Source organism: Triturus cristatus, chromosome 2_2 (assembly GCF_964204655.1).
Source record: "Triturus cristatus chromosome 2_2, aTriCri1.1, whole genome shotgun sequence".
In the NCBI taxonomy this organism is placed as follows: Eukaryota; Metazoa; Chordata; class Amphibia; order Caudata; family Salamandridae; genus Triturus; species Triturus cristatus.
In genome coordinates this window covers 78,151,131-78,175,381 of record NC_140582.1, presented here as the reverse complement: position 1 = coordinate 78,175,381, position 24,251 = coordinate 78,151,131, and the positions used below count along the sequence as shown (strand labels likewise).

General features: G+C 45.0%; 1 protein-coding gene across 1 annotated transcript in view; it reads left to right on the top strand.

The window, feature by feature from the left end:
* The window catches only part of MBOAT4 (membrane bound ghrelin O-acyltransferase MBOAT4), a 57,976-nt gene extending 43,669 nt beyond the window's left edge, over window positions 1-14,307 (top strand). The window contains exon 3 of the mRNA XM_085643043.1: window positions 13,350-14,307. Within this exon, the coding sequence (XP_085499169.1) occupies window positions 13,350-14,307 (958 nt within the window). The remainder of the gene's footprint in view (window positions 1-13,349) is intronic.
* The last annotated feature ends 9,944 nt before the right edge of the window (window positions 14,308-24,251 follow it).

Below are 24,251 nucleotides of genomic sequence, written 5' to 3'. Positions count from 1 at the left end.
ACCAAGCGGTCTCTAAGCGCTTGCTTAGGGAACCCGTCCTGGTATTCCCCTGTGAAATAACCGGGCAGGGCATCCGCAAGGTGAAAGCCAGGCATCCCGCCGCGAGGGGCCGTTGTGGAGATTAAGCAAGCTATTGCCCAGAGTCGCAGAGTGTGAACCCATGAATCGAGTATGCACTGGAACGAGAATTATCGAGTCCATGGACATTTAATGGACTCAAGACCCAGCCGAGGCGGGAATTGAACCCTGGTCCCGGGCTGACCTCTGCTTCCAGGTCTGCCTCCTCTAACCAGTGAGCCACACTTCTCCACTTTAAGCCAGTAAGTTCTGATTGTAGGACTTCCTTTGATTTTTTCATGTTGGGGAGAACGTTCATTGACATTTCATAGGTTGGATTCTCCAGTGGGATGGCATCGATCTTACTCATCAGCGTATGACCCAATTTTTTTCATGGAAGCTGGGATCTGAACTCCGTGGGGCTGTCTGGTGCACAGAAGGCCTTTGGTCCCTGAGGCATACTGATCCATTTTGTTTGTGGGGTTCATTTAGTGATTTTATATTTTGCCATGGTGTGTCACTGTGACCATACAGGCATGGGTAACAAGTCATGGAACTCCCGGATGCAAGTGCTCCTGGCCTCTACTAAAATCCAAGGGGCAGAATTGAGAGCAGGGGGGGGACCCGGTCAGGTCCAGCGACCAAGCAATCCCTGCTAAACAAATCTGTCCCCTACACCACAGATTACAGCAATCCGGGCAGCAGCTGTGCCTCCAAGCCCACAGACTAGGGCTCATGATGAGTAGTCCAACCATTGACACTGGGCCCACCACCAACACCTGCACCACTACAGCCAAAGTCTCTCTGCAGCTATTCTCGGGTCCTGGGAGATGGGACCAATAAACAGCATCGATCGCATCTTACTCTCTCCAGCTCAATTTGCAGGCCTCTGCTCATAATTGTTATGGGCCCGCAAAGGAAGCCCTAGAGGAGGCTCCTCACCAAGCAGCAGCCTCTAGCACATACATGCGGCCCTATGAAGATCATGATGCCATTTATTCTACCAGGCCTCACCCTGTGGGTGAGTTATAGGGCATGACAGAGAGGCCACATAGGATTCTGTCAGTAATGGCAGCCTAGGGGAAGGGGAGCCCATTGATCATCAAAAGGTCTGGCTTCCCTCTTCCATGCAAGAACACTCAGGCACTCCACCACAATAGCAGCAGCATTGGTCATCCCAGACCAGACCCTCTCCATCAGAGCTTACTTTGGCTCCACACCGCTTCTCCAGTTTAGGTCTGCAGGCCAGTCTGGGCAGCAGGAGGAGCCCTGCACCGCAACAAGACTTACAGGTCAGGAGATTGGCGATCCTGAGATCGGGTCCACAATCAATCAAACAACCCCACCTCAAGTAGACTTATTGACTTTTCAAAGAGTCACAACACCAAAATATAAAAAGTGAGCCTTTTATCATCTTGCTCCAAAAATCACCATTGTTTTTTATCTGATGTATATTTCAGTAATTCGCACAATGCAACGTTAAATAGTGATTATAAAAATATGTAATATAGTTTTAATAAAAAATATCTGTTAGTCTTTCTTTTAACATTGTTTTTATTTTTGCATTTTGTGGACTGAAAAAGGTTAAAAGAAAGACACAGACACAAATTGTTTAAAAAAAAAAATAATAATACCAACATGTCTCTCAGTCTTTTTTTAAACATTTTTCAGCCCACAAAATGCAATCATAAAAACAACCACCATAGGGCCTTGCACTCCAGCTGGAGACCATAGAGCACCAGCTAGGAGCACTTCTACAAAATATGGTAGGTTCTCCTAGGGTCATGGTTTTAATGACCCAGGAGGCATACCGTATTTTCATAATGTTGCTGGTGGGGGCTGTTTTACTTCCTCCCAACCCCCACCACAACAGTTTAAAATGCTGGGTGGTGGCCCTACCACTTGTAGGGGTACTGCAAGCATACAAATATTATTATAATGCCCTAGGGCATTGGGGGGCAGTGAATAATAAATGAGCATCTACTGCCGCTCATTTATTATTCACTGTTTCAAATAAAATAATTATATTGGGTATCCAGACTGGTCCTCAGCCTCCCTCGACACGAACACGTCACCCGCCACCTGCGAAACCTCGACTGGCTCCCTGTCGAGAAGAGAGTTACCTTCAAGATTCTCACCCACGCCTACAAATGCCTCCACAACACCAGACCCCAATACCTCAACAAGAGAATTTACTTCCACTTACCCAAGAGAAACCTTCGATCCGCCGACCTCGCCCTTGCCGAAACCCTGCACATCCACAAAGCAAGAACAGGTGGAAGAGCTTTCTCCTACATCGCAGCCAAGACCTGGAACGAGCTTCTGATCAACATCAGACGCGCCCCCTCACTGAGCATTTCCAGGAAGGGTCTCAAGACCTGGTTCTTCGACTGAACGGAGTGCCCCCACCCCTCCCTGCGCCTTGAGACCCTCACAGGTGAGTAGCGCGCTTACAATTCCCCTGATTAATTGATTGATTGGTGCCCACCTGGATCACCCACAACTTTTTCCAATAAGGGGAGGGGGTGCATGGCCCTCCCACCTCAGGAACTAGAAGCCCCAGAGACGCCATCGCCCACGGCCTTTGTTTTAAATTAAGAGGAGGGGGTGCACTGTCCCCCTCCCGTCCAGATATGCAAATATTTTTTATCCCTAGTATCTCAAAAACTACTAAATCACAAAAAGCACGCTTTCCGGACCAAGATCTAGCTTCCTGACAAATTTGGTGTATTTCTATTTAGTAATTTTTGCAATAGTACTTCTTAAAAAAAGTCTACAGAAAATGAATGGGAAGTTTTGAGACCCATATCTATATATATATATATATATATATATATATACATATATATATATATATATATATATACAAATTCACTGAAAAAACCATAGGTTTCACACACGTTATAGTTAGGAATTAGCATTTAAAAAACCTTGCAAATTCACTGAAAAAACCATAGGTTTCACACATGTTATAGTTAGCGGAAATTTTACTGATAAAAAACCAATGAAATTCCCCCGTTATAGTTAGTGCCGGCAACTATAACTCACGCGACCGCAATCCTCTGCTGATGCTAATACTGTATTTAGACACTTATTTGCCCATGTCTTCTTCCATACATTTTTAGCTATACATATATTACAAATATTTTTTTTTCATAAAGACACATATGTCATCAGCAGAAGATTGCGGTCGCGTGAGTTATAGTTGCCTGCACTAACTATAACGGGGGAATTTCATTGGTTTTTTATCAGTAAAATTTCCGCTAACTATAACATGTGTGAAACCTATGGTTTTTCAGTGAATTTGCAAGGTTTTTTAAATGCTAATTCCTAACTATAACGTGTGTGAAACCTATGGTTTTTTCAGTGAATTTGTACGTTTTTTTAAATGCTAAGTTACTTTACGCCATTCATGGCGTGCGCGCCCACTTAACGCAGTCCGTTCCTTGCGCGCACGGTGCACTTCGCGCACCGTGCGCGCACAGTGAGCACGCGGTGCGCTTCGCGCACCGCGCGCCCACTTTCCGCAGTTAGTGCCGTGCACGCACGGTGGGCACGCGGTGCGCTACGCACACCGCGTGCCCACGTTACGCTAGATGGGCCATGTACGCACGATGCGCTTCGCGCACCGTGCGCTCATGGAGGACATATGATGCACTTCGTTTTGAAAGGTAATATTTTAATTTTTCGGATATTTTATAAGCCATGCACAAATGGTGCCCTTCGGGCACCATTTGCACACGGGGAGGAGAAAGTGTGGATAATTTTTTTTTTTTGTAAATTTTTTACCGTACGCGTACGGTAAGCGTAATCGGCGAAATTACCGAAAAATTAAAAATTCCGTTTTTGGCCTTGGGGGATCTTTGGGGACTCCCTCAACATGGCTATGTGTGTGGGAGCTGTCTAAACAGCCCCTTTACATGTTTTTGGGCTTTATATTTTAAAAATCACTCTCAGTGCGAGAGAGAAAATGGCGGCCGCCGCTTCCTGGTTTCGGCCGATTCGAATGTTTACTAAGATCTAAGAGCCAATCAGAATCGCGCTCGCGCACGCCACGTAAGCGTACCGTAAGCGCACCATAAGCTGGCTCAGATATATATATTGATTTAAAGGCTATTTTCTCAGAATCTACTGAACAGATTCACACCAAACCTACAAAAGGCACTTCCTTGACGTGAGGACTACCTCTCTGCCAAATTTCTAATATTTCTGTTTAGCCGTTCGGGCTGTAGCCCTGTCTAAAGGTCCTATGGAAAAATGCATGGGAAAAACGCGTTTTGGGACCCCCCTTTTATCTCAGCCCCCGCTTGACGAATCCCCCCGAGACTTTCAGGGTAGGAGCGGAGCGTAGCGCACCACCTATTTTGAAAAATTCGCGAGGATTCGTCGACCGGCGCCAAAGTTATTTATAATAGAATGTTGCGGATTTCCTATGGAAACGTGGTCCTAACTATAACTACCTACTGGCGACCGCCAGTAGGTAATATATATATATATATATATATATATATATATATATGATGGCACCATAAATCACAAGGCCAGAACCTGAAGATGGCAATGTTGCAACAAAATTACAAATGTTACCCTTTATGTATGTTTTATATTCTACAATTATTGGGTTACTTTGGGGTAGCTAGCTTGAATCATCTTGTTATCACACCACACCAAAATGCAAAGCTCTTGACCTCACCCTTGGGGTGACAGATGCAATTACAAATATCGTGAATAACCTTACAGATGATGTTACATATCAAATTACCCTTTAGTCTATGAAGGAGACAACTATGAATGTCGTATTATTTATTGGTTTCAGTATGTATTCTTATTTAATCATGTTGTGCTTTTTGACTGTTGCTACTTAATGGGATTCCTATTATGAGGTGATAAGCGTTGCATTTGCTGTGCAAGTTATGGTCTGCTTATCTGCTGTCTGAGTTTTAGATCGAGGTCCTAACCATAACTTGGGAATTTCATTGTTTTTTTAGTTTATTTTGCAACCTAAACCCCATTTTAGCAGTTGTTTTTTCAGTGAATTGGTAAGGTTTTTTTTAAATATATATTAGTGTTTTAACCAAAGATAATGATAACTTCACTTCAACATTTTTTCTGTGATTTTTTTATCATATACCACAAGCAACAGTCCCCCCTGCCCAATCAACCATGGAGGTTGACTAAAGAAACTGGCCTGCAGCCAGGTCATGTACCAAGTCCTTGATGGACTGTCAAACTATACTGTGCATAACTATGATTGGCCTACGACCAGACCCAGAGCACAATCCTCCACAGGAGCCAATCCACAGGAGGCAATCCACCGGGGCCAATCCCTCTGCACATGGCCTTTGGTAGTGCGCAGCAGGCATGGCCACAGGCAGCCATGTTCTGCAGCCAACCAATATTCTGTGCCAACTCACACTGTGGGAGGCTTATAGCAAGGGTACCCAGCATCCATCGAGAGGCAGCAACAAACGACTGGTGTGCACAGCCTGAGTGTGTGCAGAGTGGGTCAGGAGGAGGGACTCAACTGCGATCAGGCCCTGCTCCCAAACACCACTTGCAGCTAACCCCTACATGTGGCTGTTTTCCAAGTGCAGTAATAATGCACTAAATATATTTTCTTTTCAGTTTTTTCAGGAATCACAAATATTTTTTTTTAAATATTTATTTTTGTTGACATTTTGCGTAAGACCAGTACGTTTTATACTTACGTATCATATCAATTTACACAATACTTGTCTCCGCGCTGCGGATACGCATATTTCAGATATCACACTATCATGTCCTCAGAGCCTCCTCTGCGACGCTTAGAATATGAATTGTACATATATCATTTTCCAACCCTGTATAACAATAACATTTAACTTATCCCTCCTCCACCCCCTATAAGGTCGTGTTATGCCACATCTTTTGCAAATACGAGGTCTTTCATATTTTTGTAACTTATCTCTCTAATTACTCCCGGTTGTTGGAGATACTCTGGGGACTACCACTGCTTCTATCTCTTCCTGCCCTGACTGCGTCAATTCTACCTCCCCGTCTAGGGGATCTCCTTGCTTGAGTATGTCTGTTGTAATGTTTATGTTTATGTTTATGAGTTTCTAAAGCGCTCGAATGCCGAGGCGTCTTGGCGCTGAGGTGTAGTAGCAGGGAACGTAAGGAAATCACTCATATGGTTTCAAAAAGGCGAGTTTTTAATCCTTTCCTAAAAGCCTGGAGGTCGGGTTGCAGTCTCATGGCCTGAGGCAAGTTATTCCACAGCCTGGCCGCACAATATGTGATCATCCGACCCCCCCAGCGTGATCTTCTGATTTTTGGGACTCTAACAAGACCCTGCATAGCTGATCTAAGGGGGCGTTCAGGGACATAGAGTACAGAAAAATTCTCTAGGTCCTCTGTGGCGCCACCGTAAATTGCCTTGTGCACATAAGTAAGCGCCTTAAATTCTACACGTTGTTTTATGGGTAGCCAATGAAGAGATCGTAGTCCTGCTGAAGTTGGTTGTCCTCTATTTAGACCCAGCAGCAGCCTAGCTGCTGCGTTCTGTAATGATTGCAGCTTCAACAGTTGACACTTATCGATCCCCAAAAATAAGGCATTAGAATAGTCCAACTTAGAAAGAAATAGGGCCACCATCACTGTTTTTTGGAGTTCTAATGGTATGAAAGGAAAAACCTTTCTCAAAGTTTTCAAAAGAAAAGAACAGGAAGACACAAGACCGTTCACCTGGGCCCCCAGATTAAGTTTGTTATCAAAGAGGACGCCCAGATTTCTAACCTTCTCTACTAGGGTCGGACATATTCCTGCCTCTAATGGCCACCATGATTTATTCCAGGCCAGGCCCTCATGTATTCTTCTAGTTTATCGCCTGGTCTGACTTTTTTCATGCGAACCATCTCTGCATGTGGCCCATTCATTCACGTCTCTAACCCATCTCTCAACTGTAGGAGGATCGGGGCTCAAACATCGAATTTCTATCCTCCTGTTTTCAAATACAAGGCCCAGGTGAACTAATTTTCTGCTAAGTTTTTTGTTCTTTGGTGTGGGGAGGAGCCCTAGGATCACCACTTTTATAGTGAATGGTATTTTCCACCCCGTAACTGTTTCAAGGCTGTCTTTTACTTCCCCCAGTATTGTGTTAAGTCGGGACAGTCCCACACCATATGTATAAAAGGAGCGTATTAATATCTGCATCTAGGACAGTAATTTGTACACTCCGGGTATATTTTATGTAGTATTCGTGGGGTTAAATATGCCTGATGTATTGTATTGTATTAGCTTCAACCTTGCATTAGAGCTTACCTGCTTGGCCCCTTCGTGGACTTTCTCCCACTCCTTTTCTGATAGGGGTTCGTCCATTTCGTTGTCCCATTTTGTGTGTATTGGGAGGGGCCCGTTGGGGAGATCCTCCCTCAGTGCTCTGTATATATGTGAGACTAGCCTATGACCTCCCAGAGTGGTTATCATCTGTAGGACTGTTGTGGTGCGTGGTTCCAGTGGGAATATAGGCCATATATCCCGGGCCACAGCTGATATCTTCGCATATTGAAGGTACTACCCTCTGCCAAGCTCAAATGTGTTCTCTGCCTCCTCTCTCGTTATAAACTGCTCATTACTAAACAAATCCCATCGTATGACAGCCTCCCTCTGTCCATTTATTAATTGCCATTGTTTGTCCTATCATTTTAAAGGGCTTTACAATCCACAATGGTGTATCTGGAGCATAGGTTGCTTGCCTAACTGCCTTTTTAACAGCAGTTTCTCAGACTTCTGCCACATGTTTTATAATTTATGGGAAGTGTTCAGGCACTCCGGAACCTAACATGAGTTCTGGGAGAGAAGTTCCCCCGTTTGTACCTGCCAGCAGCCGTTTCTCCTGGTTATTTTGGTCATCCAACCAGTGTATCGCATGTTGCAGCTGTGTAGCCATGTAGTATAATTCTAGTTGTGGGACTTCCATCCCCCTCCTGCCCCCATTTTCTTTGTACAGTGCTTAGTTTTATCCACTTCCTCTTGGCTCCCCACAGCAATTCTACCAGTAGGCGCTCTAGCTGTAGAAAGTATCTATGCAGGACTGCATATAAGGAATTCTGAAGTGCATACAGGCATCGCAATAGGACATCCTTTTATCAGTGCCACTCTGCCAATCAGAGATAGTGGGAGCTCTTTTTAAAAGGTAACCAACCTTTTTATGCCCTCCACGCTCCTTCCTATGTTACTATCTAGGTATGTTGTGTGGGTATGCCTCAGTCTGATCCCTAAATATCGTACTTCGTCCCACACCCATTTCATCCCCACTCTTGGCAGGTCTTCGTTGGTTCTGTCCACCAGACTCCCCATTGGGAACAGCTTGGACTTCCCCGTATTAAGACGTAGGCTGGATATCTCCCCGAACCTTTCCAACTCTGTAATAAGCGCCGGCACCGCTAGCATGTCGTCTGCGTACATGGAGACAACGTGGTTCGTGTCTCCCAGCTGGATCCCCCATCTCTCTATTTTGTTCCTTAAAGTAACCGCTAAGGGCTCCATCGCGATGGCGAATAGGAGCGGGTAGAGGGGGCATCCCTGGCGGGTGCCCTTCCATAACATAAAACTTTCCGATACTTGTCCTTGGAGTCACACCCTCGCTGTTGGTTTAGTGTACAATATTCTATCCTTTTCTATATATTTTCTTTCCAGTCCCATCTTTTTTACTTCTGCCCAGATATAACTCCTAGCTACGGAATCGGAAACCTGCTGTATGTCCAGCAGGGCCAGCGCACAGCTCTCCTGTGCTATGCTTGGCGCATGCCACACATGTGCCAGTCTGGGCAGATTGTGTGTAGTGTTCCGTTTAGGAATAAACCCAGCCTGGTCTGGGTGGATCAAATGAGGCATATGAGGCAAATATTGGGAGTCCAGAATCCACCTCAATATTTTGGCATCTATGTTTAATAGAGAAATCGGCATATAGGAGTTTGGAGAGAGGGGATTTTTATCCGCTTTGGGGACCATAGTCACCACTGCCTCCAGCATAGTGTTTGGTAACACTTTTTAGGCTAGGGCTTTGTTGAACCCTTCCAGTAGGCGATCCACCAGTAGCAGAGCAAATTTTTGATAAAGCTCCGCCGGAAACCCGTCACCCCCTGGACATTTCTCCAGTTTCAATTTCTTGATAGATTTAAGAATCTCGTTTTTTGAGATTGGTGCCCCTAAGGTTTCAGCATCTGCCTTATATAGAGTAGGGAGTATAGTGCCTTCCAGGAATTCTCGCAATATATGCGTCCGAGTCTGGGTAGTAGTTGTGCATGTTGCCTCTAAGTGATTTGCGAATTCTCTCAGTATCGCCCTTTGTGTCTGCAATGTGACCCCAGTGTCACTCTGGAGTTGCAATATAGGTGTGTGCTCTCTCTCCGTTCTAATCAATCTCGCAAGAAGCACCCCGACATATCTCCCTCCATGTGTAGCCTTTGTCTGTATGTGGTGCATGTGAATTTTTCCAACCTGGACCAGATTTCGAGTACTTCTCCCCGGACCCGAGCCCATTCAGCCATGTGTGCTGGCATCATATGTTTAGTGCCCTCTAGTCTACGCAGTTAATTTTCTAGTGTTGTTATATCTCTACTCAGTTTTTGTTTCACCCCGTATGTAGTTTTCATGCATACCTCCTTTATAACCACCTTCATGGCTCCCCACTCTCTTGACCTGGTGGCTTTTCACCCCCAGTTTTTGTTGAAATAATGTTGTAGAACCTCTGTGACTGTCATTGCGTATGGTGGGTCTGTGAGTGCCTCAACTCTAAGCCACCAGAGCGGGATGGCCGGGAGGCCCTCCCCGCTCTTCAAAGTGAGCAGTAGTGGTGCATGGTCAGACAGATAACGAGGAAGATAAGAAACTCCCTCTGTCATGGCTGAAAGCTCTGGTGTAAGGCAGCAGTGATCAATGCGACTGAATTTATTGTCAGCCGGAGTATAACATGAGAACACCCTTTTTAATGGGTTTCTAGTCCTCCACTCATCTCTGAGTTGCATACCCTTCATTATCGTTTTCAGTGACTCTAACATGCGTGGCTTGATATTATCTCTGGGGGTTTCCTATCTAAAACCGCATCGAAGACACAGTTAAAATCCCCCAAGAGGATAATCTCCGCCCCTATATATGGTGTTGCCGCTTTCAGGATTGATAGGAAGAAATCAGGACGATCCTTATTAGGGGCGTGGATATTAATAATACGTAACTCTCTACTCTCCCATTTCCCATGCAGGATTACATATCTCCCCTCAGGGTCCAGCACGTGGCTCAGATGCTGAAAGGGAACCCCAGGTGCCACTCACACCAGCGCCCCTCGTACAAAGCCCGAAAACGAGGTAGCATATATCTGCCATCTCTATCTTTTATGTAAGCTAGTGATGGTGTCCCCCCATATATGTGTTTCCTGTAATCCGGCTACTGCTATTCTGTATTGTTTCACAAAGGCGTGTACTATACGACTTTCTTCTAGGCCTGCCATACCTCTGATATTCCAATTAAGTATTTTCAAAACTTGTACATCCATGTTTATTTCCCTCCCTGTACTCTTCTCCCACTGTTTTATCCTGTGTATCTCCTCCATTCAACCAGGTTTTGCATAATATACAAGCACATTTTCCCCACGACCGTGCAAACTTCCCCTTAACTGATATACCCTGTATAACTGAACTTCCCCTTACCCCTCCCCTCCCTTTGGGCAGTCGTGTGAGTTCCGCTGCTAGTATTACAACCATCACAAAATTCAACACATTCCGCCCCATACCACCCTCCACCCACCCCTTATGGAACCGAACAGTCCATATCATAAATGTCCAAGGTCTGGGTGCCCCGGCCTCACAGTGTTCCCTATCTGACTGTACGTTTTCAAGTGCTGTGCTAGAGAACTGGTTTGTTGAGGTGCGAGATTGCTCGCAAGCTTCCCAGAAGGGCCCGAACTCTGATGGGGGTGTCGCTACCCCGCAGTTGCCCGTTTCTCCCCTATTCTAGCTACTATTTATATCATTATTAGTCACATTTATACATTGCCCACACCGGTTTCAAGTTTATACTTATATAGTTCCACCTCAGCGTGAATTTGCATATTTGTCTCTTATCTGTTCAAATTGTCTTTGGAAGTCTGTCTGTCTTCATTCATGTCCACTTCCCTGGTCCCTGATGTCAGTCTCTGGGTCTTGTGGCATCTCAAATGATTCCGGTATCATCTCCGTGTCTGATGCTTGCAATGTGCCGTCCTGAAGAACCTTGATCCGACCTGGGCTGCCTGATCTATCCATCTGTTGTTGTCTTTTGGACTGCCTACGTTTCTGGGTCGATGTCTTAGTCAGTGAGTTTCCTGTGGAACCCGTGGAAGAAGCCAGACATCTTCCTCCTGCTCCTCTGGTGTCCAGCCATTCACTCACGTCCCCTGCTGAGAAAAAAAAATAATGTGCGACCCTCATTCTCAACTCGCAACTTTGCAGGAAACATGAGGCTGTATTTGAGGTTCAGATCGCGAAGTCGCCGCTTGAACGAGATGAAGGTTTTCCTCTGTTCCTGTACTCTTTGGGTATTGTCTGGGTATACTGAAATAGGATGACCCACGAAGGAGAACTGCCCTCTAGTGCGGGACGCTTGTATGAGAAGGTCTCTATCTCTATAGTTAAAGAGTTTTGCGATGATGGCCCGGGGCTGAGCTCTTGGTCTGGGCGGTGGCACCAGCGCTCGGAGTGCTCTTTCAATACTGAAAAATGTAGAGAGTCTCTTGGGGACAATTACTTTGGTTATCCAAACCTCCAGGAATTGTTCGGTTGAGGGACCTTCAGCTTTTTCGGGAAACCCGACGAATCTTAGATTGCTCCTTCTGGACCTCCCTTCGGAATCCTCCGCCCTCTCGTACAGTTTGATTACCTGCTTTTTAAGTTCGACCACTGTTGTGCTAAGACTTTTAATTTCTCTCTGTAACGTGTCTCCATCTTTTTCGGTGGTGGTCACTCTGTCCGAGACCTTCCTCAGGTCACATCTCAACAGGTTCACATCTATGGCCACTGCATCGATTTTGTGGACCATTTCATCCCTTGTTGTTTGAATTGCTTGTATCACATCCGTCAGCGTGGGGGGCTTTTCCGCGCCCTGCTCATTGGCTGCATTCCCACCATTGGCGTCATCCTCTCTGCTCTCCAGATCATGTACCAGGGGTTGGGCATAGTTTGATATTTTGTTTGTCTGTGCCTTGAGTGTCTTGTCTTTCCCCATGGTTACTGTCTGTTCCTCCGTCCAACCTCCACTGACCTTAGAGCTTGCCCTTACTGTGGGCTCTGAGTGTTATCCACTCATGTCTTCCAGCAGTGGTTCTGTGGGATAGATCACCGATTCTTCTTCCTTATGCCCGTGGTCGGGGTGTAGATCTCGTCCCCTAATGTTCTCTCCTAGGGTTCTGCTGTTGGCTGTTTCTTGTGTTTAGCCTTACTGCAACCCAAGCCGAGCAGCAGGAATCACAAATCTTATGCAGGATTGATGAATACTAAAGCCCCGAGAGGATCTGAGGGACCTAGGAGGGTGCAGAATCTGTGTATCCAGCATAAGATCATTTTTAGATAATTATTTTATTTGGTTTGGGCTGCCCCATATGGGCCTGGGGGGGAATTATAGGTTCACCCTGCCCCTTATACTTTTTTTTTTTTAGATTTCCCAAGTTGGTACTTAGTGCACCATGTTGGGTAAATGGGGCACCAACATAACTTTTTGTGTGGTGGGCAGACAATCAGAGCACAGCAGATGCCTGCATTTTTAGCAGGATTTGCAAATCTGCAATGGACGACAGGAGAACAGGCTCTCTAGTTCAAAGGATTACCTTTTTTGTGTCATGAATCCTCTGTGGATTTGGGAAATGTCCAGATAGCTCTAAAAGGCCATATTTTCATGCTCAGACTGCAACACTCTTTGAACACTAATTGTTGACCAAATTTACATCACACCAAGCAAAGGCACTCACTTGAGTAAAGTTTGGTGCAATTCTGTTCAGCCGTTTTTTTCCTGCGTCAAGGGTAATCCTACAGAGGCTGACATGGAAAATGTAATTTTTAGGACCCCCTTTCCCCTATTTTAGGTCTGCACTGAATTGATCTGCATGAAACTCTTTATATGTTTTGATGTGACCCATGTGGAACATGGTAATCTGAAGCATTTATTACATTATCATATATGTGACAATCCTAGCTCAAATCTAGGCAGTGAACTGAAGCTATAACTGGAAGGGTTAGGGAAAAGATTGCTTCATTGTATTAACTCTTACAATTTCCTTCTTTTAGATTTTCTATTTCTATTTCATCACTCATGCTGCTCACTCAGAGGGTGACATCAATGGCATTGGACATCCACGAAGGCAAACTGAGGAGTACACATGAAAACCGAGAACATGGCTCCTTCCAGAGGTCTCCATTGAGCTATCTGGCGCTCTGCAGTTACATGCTCTCTTTTCCTGCATTGCTAGGTGGCCCTCTATGTTCTTTTGTAATATTTGACAAACAAATCAGGGGTTTGGGTGCACCACTTGTTAATCCCATCTTGACTTTTGTCCGCATGTGCCTTCGTGTATTAGTATTACAAACGCTAAAAATCTTCATGCAGGACTGGGTGATTAACCAACCAGGATTGGCTGAATGCTCCCAATTCAGTTGTGTATCCACAATGTGGACTACCGCTCTCCTCTTCAAGCTGACCTATTACTCACATTGGCTGCTTGATGAATCACTTGTCCATGTGGCAGGCTTTGGGTCGCAGCTTGGCCACAAGGCAGAGAACTGTCATTGTGAGCTGTCTGACATGGACCTCTGGACATTGGAAACCACCAACAGGATGTCTTTGTTTACCAGAACTTGGAACAGAAGCACCTCACAGTGGCTGAGAAGACTAATATTCCAGAAAAGCCCAATGCATCCTTTGCTGGTTACCTTCATCTTCTCAGCCTGGTGGCATGGTCTGTACCCAGGGCAGGTATTTGGCTTTTTGTGCTGGGCTGTTATGGTGGAAGCGGATTATCAAATTAACCGGTATTTGAGTTCGGTTGTGAAATCTTGGCATGCCCAGTTGTTGTATAGATTTCTCACCTTGGTGCAAACCCAGCTAGTTATTGCCTATATCATGATCGTTGTTGAGATGAGGAGCTTTTCTGTACTGTGTATGCTGTGCGGCTCCTATTGTAGCTTGTTTCCCCTTCTCAACTGTGGCTTGCTTATTTGGCTTGTGAAATGTAGCATGAAAACATAGGGCCCGATTCACAGAACTAACTTAAGACAAAATCCTAAACTTACTACTTTTGGTATTCACAGAAGTTAGGATTTTGTCTTAAGTTTGTCTTAAGACAAACTTAGGACAGACTTAAGACAGACTTAAGACAGACTTAAGACAAACTTAAGACAGTCTTAAGACAGACTTAAGACAGACTTAAGACAAACTTAAGACAAAATCCTAACTTAAGTCTGTCTTAAGTCTGTCTTAAGTCAGTCTTAAGTTTGTCTTAAGTCTGTCTTAAGTCAGTCTTAAGTTTGTCTTAAGTCTGTCTTAAGTCTGTCTTAATTTTGTCTTAAGACAAACTTAGGACAAAATCCTAACTTCTGTGAATACCAAAAGTAGTAAGTTTAGGATTTTGTCTTAAGTTAGTTCTGTGAATCGGGCCCACTGTCTTCGAGCCCCTTTAATGTATTTTCAGCCACTGCTTCATTTTCAGAATAATTTATTGACATCCAGTGTTTACTTCTGATGCTCATTTTGAATTGTGTACTGTATTTTTATTTGACCAAAAGAGATATATAAATTCAAATAAAATTAAATAAATCAATAAAAAATAGTTGTTAAACTGATCATTCCGTCTGGAAACCAGATCAATTTTTTAGCAATGTTTAGCCTTGCTTCCCAAATCTCCATGATAAGAACCTTTAATTCCTTAAAAATCTTGTGAATCTACTTTTTGGTCTGGGCAGCTTCCTAGTATCAATAAGGGCTGTTAATACTGCATCTTAGAGGAAGCGTTGCACACATCCCTGCACTTTGAATGAAAAAAACATGTCTCTGTACATTTCAAAAGCAAAGGAATGAAAATGTGATTGTAAAATTGAATATATATACAACAGGCATATCAGTGCTTAATGTGCTAAAAAGCCCTTCCTCAGTACTATCAAAATGCCGAATTCCAGTTTTGCAGAATACAGAGGCTGCCTTGTCCCAATTCTACCTTAGGCCTCTTTCTTTCCCCATCCAACACTTCGGGGCTTACTGCGAGTTTTGCAGTCCGTGAACCGCAGTGCAGACGATGGCGGTCTGACCGCAGTGAGCTCGGCAGTCCAACCGCCATATTACGAGTTGGACGGGTTGGGTTAGCGAAGACAGCTGGCAAACCGCCGACACCGCCAGACAACTCCAAGCACAGCAGTCGCGGATCAAGCCTATGAGGCTGTGGGATTCTCCGACTGGCAGTGAATCCACCCTCCCAAGTACAAGATGCCTTACAGCCGGGGTGAACGTGGCGTGAGACAGTGGAAAGGGAGGGATATAAGGCTGAAACTCACCTCTAAACGTCCTGTGCCATCATGGAGCTGATCCTACACGTCCTGCCAATGCTCTACCTACTCGACCACGTTCAATACCAAGCCCTACATGGAAGAAATTTGCAGTAAGTCATACAACTACCTGTTGCCATTAACTTCTCAGCAAAACGATGCCCCGCCATGGACCAGGCAAGGGAGTTGGTGTCCCAAAGTAAATTGCGTGTTTGCAGGGACCTTGCCTGGGATTGTCTCTTAACAATCATCCTAAACATATCTGTAGGGTGCCCTCCTAAGCCAAAACATTGGAACTACACAGGCACACTGTACACACATGGACATGTGTTATCAAATTATTCAAAGTGATAGTCATGTGTGCATTAATTTGTGTTCCACAACACCACCTCCTCATCAATATCACACCTATTAATATCTGTCACACATAACTTTTGCCCTTTCCCACTTGTCTGCCATGTCACCACTGATCTACACTAGTCATGCAGCTTACCAGTTTTCAAGTGTTGCTAAAGTGACTATCAACTGACTACAGCTACCATGAGGCCTAGTGATTGGAACTCTGACCAAGATGCTATAGTGAATGTGACACACTCAATTTCCACACATGCGAGGTCCTGTTGTGAGGTCAAAAAAACATCAGTATGGATTTGTCCTTAAAGTGAAACACACCTTAACTTCTACATCTCTGTTGGTGGACTCTCACACATCACCCACATTAAAAGGCAATTTCAGTCAATGGGATTACATAGAATCAGTGTTAGAAACATTCTAAGGGCACAATGGAAACGCTCTCTGCAGGATAGCTATTCCCTTTATCAAGTGGAACCCTGAAGGACTGGGGCCCTGCATTTTGCACATGTCTGACAAACTCCATGTGCACTGAAACTGGAAACTGAAGTATATCAGGGACAACCAATAGAATGACCAAGTGCCAGGCATGTGTAGGCAATGGGTAAGTGTAACTTATGAAAGCAAACACAGCATTTACAGCATGTGGCATACATTTAGATGAAGTAGATATGTGGTACACGCTGCAAAATGGACACATATTAATGCAGAACTACACAAAGGAATGACAAGGTGACACCCACCATGTGTGGATACACAAATATCTAACTTTAACACACCTAACACATACCCGACCTACATCATAAGAAGAAGGGCCATCTAAATGACGTTGACAGTGGGCATTCCAAGCTGAAATACTCACCACATAGCATGTCACCCAATGATGTCAACCCACATAGACATCCATTCAACAGTTACCCTTGTCCTGTCGAATTCTAGCACTGGCTCCAATGGCACATCATTCTAACCACTTCAACTGGATCAGCAATCAGGGGTCAAACAAAGACAGCTGTACTCACACAGACCTAAATATACAAAAATATCAAATAAATAACAAAGTAATGGCAGGACTAATGTCTTCCAAACTGTGAAATGGTTTACTGAAAGGACCTAAGCGAATCTGAAAAAAAACAAAGGCCAATGGCCATTCCATTAATTGTCTATGTGCCACAGCACAATGCTCTGCCACCAAATATGCCCTTACTGACACTGCCAGGGAAACCTCCCCAGGAAGGGGCATCTAGTGGGCAGTCCAGGCACCTTAATGATGTTATTTGGGAGGGCTAGGGTTGGTATTGGGAGGGGTTGGTTTGACTTTGGGGGGGGAGTGGATGTGGTAGAGGGAAGGACAAGGTCAAACATAGGACTTTCCTTGGGAACCTGGGGAGGTGAGATGGCGAGAGGTGGGATTTGGAGGTAGAGTGAGGGTCAGTGAGTGTTTTGGGTGTGCGTGTTGTTGGTGCAGGTGTGGTGGATCTGATGTATGTTGTGTCTCTGTTGTAGGTGTCTGTTGTTTGGGTGGGATTTTAAGTTTGTGTATTTTTGGGGTGTTTGCTGTGGATGTGGTGGGTATATTGTGTGTTTGGGCTGTGTCTGTTGGTGCGGTGTCTGTTGGAATGTTTGTGGTGGGGCTGGTGAGGGTGGTGAGTGTCTGTTGAGTGGTTGCATGCCTGGACGTCTTGCTGCTTTTTGGTGTGTGTGTGCTGCATCTGGATGTTTTTGTGGGTGCGGGCTTCAGTCTGCGTTTGCTCTGGACAGGTCTGAGTAAAGAGGTTTGGGATGGGGAAGGGGCAGGAGGTGGGGTCGAAGGCTGCAGGTGGTGAAAGGTTGCCATTAGCGAGGAGGCCAGAGCCTAAAAAGACATCTGTAGGCCAGACTTTCTACTGAGAAAGCCTTCCAGGTAGCCCAGCGCCTGTGTCAGCTGTCTGGACTGCCCCTGGATGGCATTCAGCAGTGCAGTCTGCCCAACAGAGATCTATCTCAGTAGGTCAATAGTCTCCTCACTCAGGGCCACTGGGGGCACAGGGGCAGGGGTTTAGGTGCCTGGAGCAAAGGTGACGGAGCTTTGTTTTCAGGAGCGGAGCAAGACAACTTGGTGGGGAGCAGCGGGGAGGGCGGAGATGGAACAGTGGGTGGCAGACAAGGATGTTGTGGACACAGGCCCCGTGAATTCTGCCAGTACCAGGGAGTTGCCACTAGAGGTCGACTCAGAAGAAGATGACAACCAATCAGGCGCCTCCAGGGAACCCCATCCACCCTCTGGGCCACTGCCTCCATTGGTGTCACTCCCCCAACCAGAGGCACTGTGGCCAACTGCTTTCCCAACGTCGTCGACATGGTCTCCTCTGCTTGCCTCGGTTGATGCTGAAAAGACAGTTGAAATAGGTGTAAGATAGATGTGTAATCTCAATGTACGAACAGCGCTTAATATACAAAAGCCTAAGGCAACTCCTAAATTGTTTCTAACAGTTATACAATCTGAAAATAAATATGAATGAAGAATAACAACACATAAACAAGGCACAAGGTGCGTGCGTGAGAAAAGAAATAAAGATATCTTAAACAGTTATGTTATATATACATTTTTCATTCTTTTTCAAAGTGTTACAAACAATCATATACTATAATCACAATATCATTAGGCATGTCATCAATAACCTTTCTTTCTTACTCCATTTGCATCTGCAGTCAAACAAAAAAACAACACATACACACTAAAAGCTAACTAAATCAGAAGTGATCAAAGACAATGTACACAAAACGTATAATATTTGAGGTGTGCATTACTCACTATTGATACAGTTTTATTGGCAACAGTAAATTCTTGTTGTGGCTAGTTGACAAATGTCTTCCAAATTCATCATCGCGTGTTTCAGCACGAGCGCCTTCTTCAGGAGACCCACTTATTGACACTATGTCAAATACCTCCAAGGCTGCTATGTTGTTAGGTTTGGTAAACAACCTTAATGAATGGTACACTAATGTCCGTGTATGGTATGCTATGATGCAGAAATCACAGTATGTGGGAATGGGACTTAAGGCAGCAAGATGGAAGGTCCATCCAGTTCAGGGTAGCAGGTAATGGATGTAATATCCACAGCGTTGCATGTATGAAAAGGAGGACGCCTGGTAAAGGACGCTGAGGACGGCTCTCGGTGGATTGAGGAGCTTCGGATGAAATGCGCCAGTGGTGGTTTACGGTAACAAGCACAGCCGGATATTGCACTTCTGACTTGCGAAGTGGAGTGGTTGCAGATACTACTTCTTGACAAGCCTCTATAGCTAGGGTCCCAAATCCAAGACCCTGCTAGAGATTAATTCTCTGTGTTCCATCCCGGACGGTGAGCCAACACGGAGAATCAATCTCTAGCAGGGTCTTAAATTTAATTCACCAGAGTTAATCTCCAAACTAGATACTGCATGGGTTAAGGGAGCAAATAAGGTGTATACCCAAGAAGTAAGAACTTTAGGCTCCCAGCATAAACACTGCTATCAACATTATGTGATGGTGAAAACCATGAATAAAATAGAACCATACTTAACATTGGATATGCAAGTTTTGCATAGAAGGTTTTAAAATATTTTCATCTGAATATGTTCCCTCAGCTATTAGTGGGATGGCATAAGCCATCAGACCACACTATTTGTACATGTTACATGACCTCTGCACTAGACACTTTACATATTGTTCTAATTTTACCTAAATGGTCCAATCTGCAACATAAATATATTCACTAGCTACTCTTGCCTCTGAATTTTTAGCAAGTATAACTAGCCTAATATTATTTGCAAGTTTTAGATAATATTAATGTATGTTACTATTTATCTAAGTTTTTAGCTGGGTGACTTTTGCTCATCTATGATACTGTATTTTATGGTGTATCTATGATATTGGATTTTATGCTGTGTTTATGAATTTACTGGTGTTTTTATACAATTTGTATTGTACTTTTATGATTGCTTATGCCAATCAAATAAAGATAATCTGACTGACTGACAACAAATTAAAGCTACACATGCCATCATGTAGGCATAAATACTGATGGCACCAGTGTTGTTTGTTCATCTCAAAATGCTGTACATATCCCACTTACCAAGGCCAACGCATGGTTTATTGTCTGCATCCTATGTGCAGTGTATGTAAGAGATCCCCAGGACAAGATAAACAGTATTAGGGGAGCATCACTCCTGACGCAAAGAAGACATATGGTCTGTGTGGAACAGGTGACACACACAACCTCACACATTTGTAGGTGAACTGTCACATTACTCAGCCATGTGTCTGTATAACTCTGAATATAGACATGTGACTTGACTAACTTTTGGATCTAGCCCAAAAGACATAAGTCTTGGTGAAACATCATGCACCTACGACAAGACCTACACATGCAACAACACTGCTAATCTTTAGGACATTTAGGGGAGAGGATGTGGTCTGATGGCTAGATTGCCGACTTTGGTGCTGGAAACCAAAGTTCGAGCCTCGGGGTCGCATCCACATCCTGTGTTTCTGGGCAAATCACATAAGCTCCCCGTGCCTGAATGTGTCCTTGTGTAGCGTAACCGGTGCTCATGTAAAGTGCTCCAATACCTTCGGGTCGAGTTTGCGCTATATGAATCTGCATTAAAAACAAAATGAGTAACCTACTATGTCGATCGGGAAACTACTGCTTCTAACAAAAGGAAAATGTTAATGCACAATGTCCGACTCGGCCCAATACTCACCCCCTCCTAGCTGCTCTTGAGACCTCAACTGCCCATCAAGCTCCAAGCAGGCCACCGCCAGGATGTGGGCTATTAGGGGAGTCAGTGTCCAGCTCGTGCCCCTTCATGTGGGGAGGACTTCCCAGGCTTCCCACGATCTTCCTTGTCCAGCGTCTCAGTTCCTACTATCTCTTCCTGCAGTGGACGTTGTGCCGGCGATAGACCCCCAGGGACAGAATTTTCCGGGTGATGGCTTTCCACATTCCTAGCTTCTGATGGGCGTTGACCTGTATATATACACAAGAGATGAAGCAAAACATTGTAACTGCTAGTAAATGGATCAATGTTGGGGTCACACACATTTTGGTGACATCTAGCACAAGCAAGTAACAATTCTTAATACACTACATGTATACTCTTCACATGCTTAGCACCACATATAGGGGTATACACAGTTTTGTAGTCATCAGCGGACTATCCTCAATCCTGGTTGTGTCCTACACTGACAAAGACAGCCCACTAACACCATGTAGGCCAGGGCCATCCTACATGTAGGGTGCTGTGAGCTACTGTAGCACACACCACATCATTCAGACCTTCCAAAGGGTAGCCTACTTGTGCATGTTTGTACATACCCTGTAACCCCCAGGCCCATTTACAAAATGCATACAGTACATACAGCCGGGCACCACAGTACAGACTGACAGCAAACTCTAAGGTCACAATAAAAGGGCTCACATGTGTCACGCTGACAGATACCACTCTGATATTGTCTGGCCATGTGAACAACAGAAAGAGATACCATACAATATGTGACAGAGTTTGAGTGGTTGGTACTTGCATCACAAGACATACCCCCTGCTATGTGTGGCCCTGACACAAGGATGACACCTACAAACTTTAGAATAGCTAGTTGTATATGTTGCCTTTTAACAAGATGTTGAACCCCAAAAATCAATTGTCTGACACATCAGCAACTTCCAGAACAGTCAAAATGTTGCATGAGCATTAGGCTTGTACAATGCAAGCATGACGTTAGGAAGAGTTACAACACACCTGTGTAAGTAAATGACCTGACCTAATTCAGTCACACACATCCACAGTGTGGGTCAATAGAAAGAAGTATCAGGTCAGGGAGCAACCTCTGACAACATACAGAATTTAGAGCATGCAAAGGCAATCTGAAAAAAACAGTGGGTGAAGGTACTAATTTTGGTAACATCCAAGGATCAGAAGAACTACAGGGAGGTAAACCTGTGGCTCACAAGTGCATGCCAAAGTGACTGTGCCTCTCAGCCTCTGCCATGGCCAATGAAGGGCACAATTATTCATCATCCCTTGCCCTCTGCAGGCAGTGCAGACTCATCCCACATGTACAACACATTCTCAGCACTTCTACCCAGAAATGTACATTTTTGGGCCATGATATATGTACACACACAGCTCAGACTGTAAGCCTATAAATATTTAACACCCTTTACCATGATTTGCTAACACTAAGTTTACATGGCACCATCAACTGAACATATGCATTGAAATGAGCCTGCTACCCAGGAATGCTTTAAGGCTTAACAAATGTCACAATGATGTTCTGAAGTACAGACAGTACAGTGCTTCACAATCCATTTCATGTATGTCCTATGTAGGGACATCAACATTTTACTTAATTACTATCATATGACACACTGGACACCAAAGCCCCATCATAGCCTGTGAGACAGGAAGCAGTTCAGTCCAACAGAGTGAAGTATGTATGTTAGGAAGTTACCTGCTCCTCTGGTGAGCCATGGAGTTGGCCATACAGGGGAATGACCTCATTGACGAGCATCTACAGCTCCTCTTGAGAGAAGGCTGGGGCCCATAATTGTTCCCAAAAATGGCAAACAGCAGCTGAAGTTGAGGAGGTGTAGATCGCAGCAGTGTCAGAAGTGGCATAGCTGGGGGGGGGGGGGCGGTGGGGGAGGTATGCCCCAGGCGGCACTCTTTTGGGGGCGGCGGCCGCGTGGCACTGGTGGCCCGTGGCGGCCACCTTTCTAATTTATTTGGACACTCACTGACACTACTGTCAGTCACTACAGTAGTTTTAGTGTCCCCAAATAAATTATAAAGGCCGCTGCAACGGGCCACCACTGCCGCGCGGAGTGCAAGCGCACCTGCGTTTGTAAATTCTGCCTGCAGCGCATGCACCACCAGGGTGTGGTGCGCGACGTACCGTGTTTGTGGTTGTGGGTCCCGTCCCAGGGCTGTCAATCTTGTAGGGCGCGAAAGTGCTACCAATGACAGCCCTGGGCATAATGTTTGGCCAGCCGTCGCGCTGGAAAGTAATGCAGCAGTGACGCGTCACGCGCTCCACCACCACGCGCTCTCCTGACGTGAGGAGTCGAGTCTGGGGCAGTGGCATTGCTGGGCGATTTGCTGCAGGTTGCAGCAGAACCAACCACCCCTACGGTAGAGACCCTGGAGTACTGGAGCCTGAGGACGGTAAGGGAGAGGCCGTTTCCGGCTCTCGGCTGAATGTGCGCTTTCACCGCTTTGTCCGGGACCAGTCACCGAGCTCCTGGCCGCCGCAGACATGAAAAGGCTGTTTTAAGGAAAAATAACTTAAATGGGGCAAGTGACTCAGGTGGGGGGACACAGCCGGGGCTTCATTTAAGATGTTGTTTCAGGTGAGTGGTGTCGGGCGGGAGACCAGTTAAAGCGGCACGCAACAGGCGTAACTCCAGGCCCCCGTCTGAAAGGGCTGCTGTAGGGAGCTTGCCACAAAAGGCTCATTAAATCCACGTGAGGAGAGTGGTTTCTTGGCTCCGCTTCAAGGCACTGGTCTAGCCAAGGCAGGGTGTGGTCTCTGAATTCCTTTACTGCTCTGCGCTCCCCTTTCTAGTCAAAAGCAAAATAGTTTTGAGGCAATAAAACAGGAATTATAGTTGTCCAGTTAAGAGCGACCCGTGCACTTATATGAAACCCAGGTAGATTCATGAGGATAAATACAATTCTATTTAAACGTAGTTTTACTCATGTTGGAGTATAAAGGAGGCGGGTTATGGCTGCAATGGAAAACGCCTTTCCAATAGCAATTTGCACGCTGGAAGTTTCAAGTCACGATTATTATTGTGAAGTTTCGGTTTTGTGGTCAGTTTTTTTTTGGGTTGTTCTAGTGTTTTGATTCTTTCTGTGATCGTGCATTCTATAAATAAACAAATGGCCTAATACAACTATAAATCCCAGGATGCATCATGCAGCAAGGGTGGAAAAGCCTTGACTGGCCAAAGTTGTCACACATAAGAGCTAAACGGTTGTCATGAGGGGAGGATAGGATCTTTGGTGAGTGGCAGGGCAGTGGGCACAAGACAAGTCCTATAAAAAGAAGTGGGGGGACTAACCAAGTTAGGTAGGCAGTCAGCAATTTACATCAGGACACGTGCCATCCATAGCTGCCAAGGTTTCAGATTGCTATGTGTAACATGTTTATAATTTCAGTGTGGTTATGAGTGACATTTGACACTTTCTTGTGAGCAAAAATCAAGCAATGAAGATGAGGAAACATAAATATCAGAAATTAGACCCATTTGAGCAACGAGAAACTCTTAGAAGATCTAAAAC